Source organism: Miscanthus floridulus, chromosome 4 (assembly GCF_019320115.1).
Source record: "Miscanthus floridulus cultivar M001 chromosome 4, ASM1932011v1, whole genome shotgun sequence".
Lineage (NCBI taxonomy): Eukaryota > Viridiplantae > Streptophyta > Magnoliopsida > Poales > Poaceae > Miscanthus > Miscanthus floridulus.
In genome coordinates, this window is record NC_089583.1 from 36,522,486 (window position 1) to 36,530,377 (window position 7,892).

The 7,892-nt window shown below is 50.4% G+C and overlaps 1 protein-coding gene across 1 annotated transcript; it reads right to left on the bottom strand.

Annotated features, from left to right (window-relative positions):
* Window positions 1-4,943: 4,943 nt before the first annotated feature.
* Window positions 4,944-6,977, bottom strand: LOC136551334 (uncharacterized). Its single transcript, XM_066542903.1, has 2 exons — window positions 6,579-6,977; window positions 4,944-6,462 (listed from the first exon to the last, which is right to left on the bottom strand). The coding sequence occupies exons 1-2, from the start codon at window positions 6,840-6,842 to the stop codon at window positions 5,296-5,298; spliced, it is 1,431 nt and encodes a 476-aa protein (XP_066399000.1). The 5' UTR covers window positions 6,843-6,977; the 3' UTR covers window positions 4,944-5,295.
* Between the last annotated feature and the right edge of the window lie 915 nt (window positions 6,978-7,892).

Sequence of the window (7,892 nt, forward strand, 5' to 3'; positions counted from 1 at the left end):
GATATTTAGGAATATCGGACAACAATCCTAGAAAATAGATAGCGAATGGCTTGTTTATTTGATTAGGCATGACAAATAATTTCTATAAACAAAAATTTGTTGAAAGTAAATTTGCTAAATAATAAAACATTAGAGCTTTAGTTATGCTTGTACATGTGTAAAGTTGTTTTAGAAAATGAATTTTTTGGAAGTTAAAATAATATAAAATATAAACAAAAAAAATCATATCATGAGCAGGATATGAACATCGTGAATATGTTGGTACGCTTGTTTGAGTGTCAATGTGATGTTGTTGGTTTAAAAATAATGATGAGAGTACCGTTGGCCATTCAGCTCGCCTACCTCGCCGATACGGCGCGCGTGTTAATGAATGATTTGCCAGGCTGGTTGCCTTCGTGTCCCACCAGGTTTGAGTCGTCCGGTCTATGCGCTAGTGTGACGATGGTGGTACGTCCCCATTCTCTGAATCAGTCGTCTGATTTGTTGCGTCATCGCATTGCCTGTCGCGTCGCTGTTGCACGTGGTCGCGCGCAGACATATCTTTATGGCGCTGTCCGTGCCAACCAACACCCCATGCCAGCCACGCTGTGCCACGTGCGCCTCTACCCCATGACCTGTTCTCGACATCGCCGTGGCCCGCTGCCGCTGCTGCCTCGCACACTCTCTTTCTCTCCCTTCTTTTTCTACAGCCGACAGGAGGTGTCCTACCTCTAGTCCGTCGTAGCCGCCCCTTTCCCCCCACGCGAGCATGCGCAAGCGCTCTGCAGGCCCATAGCGTTTTCCCCCGTGACGTCCTGTCGTACTCTGCTTCGTCGTGCCGCGCCAACTGCCTACGTCGCTTCCTCTCCTACGCCCCGCAGCAGCCACAATGCCTCGTCATGGGCACTGCAGCGCTGCTGCATGCCGTAGTCGTCGTGCCGCGTCTATCGTCGACCACACCATGTCTGCCGGTGCCGAGAAGCTTGCTAGTGTCGCAGCCGTCGTCGCAGCGCCACCTGCCTGTCGTTTCCCCCCCCTTCGCATATGCATGTGAGCGCGCAGGCCCGACGGACCGCGTTGGACCTACTGCTCCATGGCCATCACCACCGTTGCCTGAGCCCGCATCGTCGAGAAGCCGCACTCGTCGTTGTTGTTTGCCGCTGCGCCCACCACCACCGTAGCCGCCTCGCTTATCCTCTACACCCTGCTCATGCCCGCCCTGGTTGGCTAGGTACGGGTGAGGCCGACGTCTCTAGTGGCCACCCCACCGAAATCGACCTCGCCCCGACGCTCCTCTGCTCTGCTCTATGGCCGCCGCTGTGCATGGTCCCGGCGCCTGACATCGCCTCTGGCCGTGCCGTGGCCTCCTTGGGGTCATGGAGGGACCCGTGCTGGGAGCCGACCATCTCGTCGTCGTGGCCGCGCACCTCCCCGCGTCGCTCCATCTCCGTTGCCACGACCCGCACGGCGTCGCCATCACCGAGCGCGACCACGACGCTCTATTTTGAGGTAGAAGAGGACTCAAGCGCAAATAGGATTCTTTATCGTGTTCATTTCGCAAAAATGCTTGACTCATAACTTTACAAGAAAAGGCTTAGTTAATTCTAGGAAATCTCAAGGGCCTCGGCGTTAAATGGTGCCGTCGACGCTGGGTCTCCCATCGTTGTCTGCCTGCGCGCCTGGGCCGCCTGCGTGCCCCGCTGGGCCGGCCTATTGCCGTGCGCCTTGCTGGGCCGCCCGCGTCGTTGCCGCGTGCCCTGCTAGGCCGCTTGCATCCGCCGCGCTGGGCCAGCTTGTGCCGCCCGCTCCTAGGTCGCTGCTGCGTGCGTGGCTGCTCCACGTAGGCCATGTTGGGGCTGCTGGGCCAGTTTAGTTGTCGTCGGCCCTTTTTCATTCTTGAGGTATTTTCTAATTTAATGCTGAAGCAAACTTGTAAAATCAATATAAATTTGTGTAGGTGTCCAAAAATAGTGAAACTAATTTTTTTAAGTTTCTAAAATCATGATCTACCTGATAATGCATTTTGTTCGCATAAGTTCTATATATTTTTAGGGTTGCTCTAATTATTTTAAAATGTTTAATATTATTAAAACATAAACTTGTGGGAATTTTTGTGAGACAAATGGTGATAGTGTTGACTCTAAAAATTTTACAGTAAATTACTAATATTATTAGCTGCTCACTGTAATTTTTGTAGCTCCATAATAATTAGTTTGCTAGATAGATAATGATACCCTACTTCGAATAATGATTAAATCGATAGAATAAAATAAAGGAACACCTTGGAATTGTATAACAAAAACATTTGTTGGGAAATAATGCCTTATTCGACAGCATGTATATGTAGCCTAAGTACGGTCGTCGTTAGAACTAGCTCGTTAACTTGAAAGGCGTAAATCGTATTTTACAAGTCACAATTGCAGTCGATTAATTACGTCTTTGTATTATATCGCATTGCATATCATAATAGGAACGTTGATGGATCGTGGAGTCATCGGGAGTTGCTGGAGAAATGGTGTCTTGATGGTCGTGTCATCACGATGGAAAGCTAACTTCTGATTAAATCTTACCCAGATAAGTCCCGGTGCATAACCCCTACCTTTTCGCACTTTAAATTATATTTGTGCGTTAAGTTTAAGGATTTGAATGAAACCCACTTGCATATATATCATTATCCTATGAGTCTTACTAGTATGACAGGATCGTATAAATTGCTATGCTATAGGACTCCAGTAGAAATCGAGTGATTGCCTGTCACTCGCGAGAGATAGGAAATATATTACTGTATTATTATCACTTGAAATATATAAATGAAAAGGAAAATGGTGACCGGGCAGGGATATAGTTTAGGTATTGGTGGGTGTAAGAGGTTGTGTCCTGTGGCCAACGAGGCATAGCTTGGTTATATTGTTTTATCTATCTGTGTCGGTTAAGGACCGGTCGTTGCATTGGACGATAGGCAACTCATAGACTTATTACCCCGAGCACATACTTGGGTATGGGCACATGTAAGACTTGTTACTCTCTTATCATGGGTTCTGGCTCTTTTCAGACCGACTGTCAGGGTGGGTTTTGGGTATTGGAGGTCCTTGACACGCACTGAGTCTGGGACTCAGAGGCAGGGGCTTAGAATCCTAGCTTGGACGGAGACCTAGAACCTGCGACAGGAGGGTAGTGGGTTGGTCCTGCTTATGCCTGGGGTATAAATGGAGCGTATGTTTTCGGGGTACCCAGCTGGGCTCATTGATTCGTGAATCGTCGTCGTATCGGTACGACTTGTCTAAACTCTAGCATCGTAGTAAGAACTGGAAGATGAAAGATGGTAAAAGGAAATTTGATTGCTTACCACCTACTTGAAAGTAGCACATGTACTTAAATAGAATGGTTAGTTAATGAACTAATGCGACTGCTAATAAAAATTGAATATAAGGATGCACGCTTAGTAATGCTTCCTGTAGATGCAATAAACCCACAAGCCAGATAGCCTTGCATATCCTTGAAGTCTTTTCTTTCCTCCTGTCGGATAAGTCTTGCTGAGTATAATTGAGTACTCAGGGTTTTATTTTTCCCTGTTGCAGGTGACAGGTATATGCTAAGCTGACCCTTATGTGTGGATTTCTCTTGGTGGGCTTAGAGATGATTCCTTTACATTACGATCGTAGTCTTTATTTATAACTCTTACTAAATGTTTTTATAAATAAAAATTTATAATTTGTTGTCATAGTTTATATATATCAATACTTCATCATGTCATGAATAGATAATTATTTTTGTTGTAATTCTGATCACATGTTTATATTTTTCTGTTAAATTAAATTGTTCATAACTCTGATAATATGATTACATTCTGCTGTTATAACAATAAAGATTATACTATGATATTGTATTAAAAGTGATGTAAGAAATGATTTAAGGATGTTGTAAGCTTTATTCTCTCATTTGTGATCCTGATGAAAAAATATGGACTTTCGGGTTCTCCCTTGGGGTGTGCCCGATAGGACCGAGTAATTTGATGTCCTCCTTTGAGTGCTTAGTGTCTAATGGAAGATAAGCGCTCCTGGGAGACATTAGATTAGACGGTTCTGCTACAGTGGAGGCACTCTTCCTCCCTACCCGTTTAGTTTACAAATTACATAGAGGTCCTCGGACCTCTTGACACTTACCACCAACAACTCGTAAGTCATACATGAAAATTTAAATAAGACAACTGAACTGTTAAAACTCAATTATTTTGAAAATGTAGCCTTGATCATAGATATTCCAACAAGCACATAAAAACTCACATAATTATTTTTTCTTTCATGTTTTATTCAGATATTTGATCGGAGGATGATGGAAAAACCTATGAAGGAATTCTGTGAGATGTCTAGAGGTTGGTTGCTAGATCTTACTATTCTGCTTACTTGTTAGTGGTATTATTTTAGAATGTTTCGTGACATTTGTTATTTGTAAAGGTGTCATTTTTGTCTCTTGGTGTCCTTACCAAGAAAAGCTAAGCTGATTATCTCCCGTAGAAACAAGAAGTTGATGATTTGGAGTATGAAAAAACAGCGGGTATAAATACGATGGAACGGTTTGTGTAGATGTGTTTATCTTGGCTAGTTTTTCTTCCACTTTCTTAATCTTGTTTTCATTTTTTTTCCCTTGCCAACTCGATCCAGCTTTTATGGGAGGGTGGTGGTCTTGGTCGCACTTAATTTACTGACACGCATTGGAGCAAAACATCAATCGCAGCATTTGCAGCTACATCTGTAGTCAAAATTAGCCTATACAGTGTGGAAGGTAGAATTTTATTATAACATCTAGCTGTAGGACTTTGCTGTGATACTTCCAAATAACCGTGGAGCCGTTAATTTAATTAGATTGGATGGTTAGAATCATGTGTTACTTTGTGGGAGGTAATAGGTGAAATAAGAAAAGTTTTAGATATAAAGATCTTTTTTTAGATCTAATTGATACATACATTATCTATTAGGTATGACAAATCTTTTTATTTTTGCAACTTTGGATATAATAACATAACTTAATTACAATAAACTAATTATTTTTTTGATGCACTTGTAACCCATGAACGCTCCCTAACATGTGTATGCCTAGCTTTTATACTTCTTTATTACAAGGCCTTGGGCCCAACCAACCTGGCGCGCAGGCCAGCACTCACACACCTAAGCCCAACAATCGCGGCCCACTAGCTACGCTCGTCTCCCGCCTTCTCCTCTCTTATCGAACACGCTACAGGCTTTCCCTTCACTCTCCTGACAGAGACGTTGTCAATCAGTCGGAACAATCGCTGAAGTAATGGATGTTGGTGTGGAATCAGCTCTGACTCTGATCCGGAAGCGTGGGCGGCGGGGCAGACCGGAAGACATGCTTCCGGCAGTTGTGGAAGATGCTGTCGTAGACGAGGTCGAACTGCACGCCTCCTCGCCGCCGGTTGATGACGAACGTCATGTGGTCCGCCTCCACGATCTTGTAGTGCCAGATCCCCGGGCGCAGCGGGTGGCAATCCACGTCGTTCTCCACCTGGACGCTGGGATGCTCGATGGGGATCCTGGGGTGGGTCATGGAGAAGGTGTTGAGCGCGCCGTCGTTGTCCTCCCAGTCCTCGTCCCTGTACCCCGGGTACGGCGGGTGGGCGGCGCCGGCGGGGTAGCGCCAGCGGCACATCTGCAGGACGCGGACGAAGAGCAGCGGGTGGATCGTCGTCACCCCAGACGGCACGGTGGCGCCGCCCGGAGCCCTGGCGGTGCGCCGGCTGGCGTAGCTGAAGTAGAAGGTGCCCGGGAACGTGCGCACCTGGGCGTTGATCCTGGCGGCGCCCTGGATGGTGAGGTCGGGGAGGATCCAGTCCTCCGTGGCGAAGGGCCCCCGCTTGCCGTTGCCGTTGCCGCCGAGCAGGAGGTCCGCGAGCCCAGCGGCGCCGACGAGGCGCCGCGACATGCCGAAGTGGTCGAAGCCGAAGTCGTAGTAGCGCTTGAGCCAGGGGAGGTCCAGCCAGTGGTAGAGCACGCTGCCGACGCGGCAGATCTGGAGGAGGCACACGGGGCGCAGCGACCGCCAGCCGTCGTCGGCGGCGGCGCCCATCCCGTCGATGTAGGCGCGCGTGGTGCCGTTGAGCGCGCCGGAGAGGGAGGTGACGCTCAGCACCCAGCGCTCCGAGGTGTCACCGTGCCCCTCGAACTCCCCGTCGTGGAGCATCTGCTGCAGCAGGCGGATCACCTGCGCGCCGGCCGAGTGGCCCACCAGGTGCACCGGGTGCTCCTCGTCCCACACCGGGTAGTGGCCTCGCGCGTACGTCCGCCCGAACCGTGAGTGCCCGTACGCCCGGCTGTGCTCCTCGCCGTAGTCCACCTGCCCGCCTTTCAGGTAGTAGAAGAGCTCCCGGGCCCTGTCGTGGACGCTGGTGAGCGAGCCCAGGTCCGGCACCAGCACCCGGTCGTCCTTCTTCTCCGCGCCGGCGAAATACGACAGCCCGCCCAGCCTCTGCAATGCATGCACACGAGCTTCCTACCTGTGACTAGTCTGTGACCGGAGACGACGAAACGAAACGAAACGAAAGCAGAGCATCCGTCGGAGCAAAATGAATGAAAAGTACGCACGCCTTTGCCGAAGCCGAAGATGCCGTGCACCAGCACGATGGGCGGCACGGCCCCGTCCAGCACCGCCACGGCCACGTCCTCGCCCTCGACGGCGATCTCCTTGGCCACGACGGCCATCAGGGCCTTCACGAGGGAGGCCGAGACGTCGACGATGACAGCGGTGCCGAAGATGTAGAAGGCGTAGCCCAGGTGGACGACCGCGCTGACGAGCAGCTCGGCGCCGCCCAGCGCGCCCAGCAGCGCCGCCCTCGCCCAGCTCCTCATGCAGGGCTCCCGCTCTTCACGGTCACGCCGCGGCGGCTGGCTTCTGCTCTGCGATGGAGGTGACGTGCGTTCGGGCGCACGCCGGCGGGTGCTGTGCGGCTTTTGGAGGGAAATCCGTCTGGAGAAGTCTGGTAGTTCGTAGAGGCACCTTTGCATGCTGAGTGGGCCACAAACAACTCCACGCCATTCCCGTGCTGTCTGTCTGGTCCACAAGGATTTCTTTGCTTTGGTGGGAGGCTCTCCTTTCGCTCTCATCCGCGATCCCAAATTCCTGTCACGTTGGCTGACATCTGGGGCCGAGCAGATTAGGATAGTGCCATCAGGCGCCTGCAGGTTTTCCCCCCTTCTATTCAGTTATTATACTCAATGAGTGTAGCCCCATCGAAATTGATCAATAAGTGTAGTGTAGCCCCATCGAAATTGATCTTCAGATCACATGAGTACACCATTAAGTACCAGGCCGTTTCACGACCGTGAACCGTCAAATTGGGCTTCACGTCCGTAATTGTTTCAATGTATATGCCTCGTCGTCTTAGATACCAATTACAAGCTGCTTTGATTTTTGGGTAATGCTGGAAGTCAGACGTTCGTCCGCGACGGACGTCCCTAGTGAACCCAACGTCCAGAAGCTGCTGTATCTATCCGCTCTCACCGCCCTCCCTCCGGTCAACGCAGATTAAAAAAAAATCACGCATCCGCTCCGCGACCGGCTCCGCCATGGTTCCCGCACGCCTCCTTCTCTATCGTGCCTCCCGCCCGCCTTCCTCTCCACCGTCGCTGCGCCCGTACCGCTGCGGCATGCTCCCCCACGACCGCACCGGTGTGCTCGTCGCGCGAGGCCACACCACCCGACTGCTGCTGTCACCTCCACCGCAGGCATCGCGTGAGCCCTATAGTCGGGGGCCGCAAAGCCCCCCCTCCCCCGCTGCCTTCCTCCTCCACCGCGACCGCACAGCCGGGATCCCCGCTATGCCATGCTTCGCCTGCCTGACTGCCATGTTTTGCTGAAAATGTATGATGCAAGCGTATGTTTCGAGTGTTTCTAATATT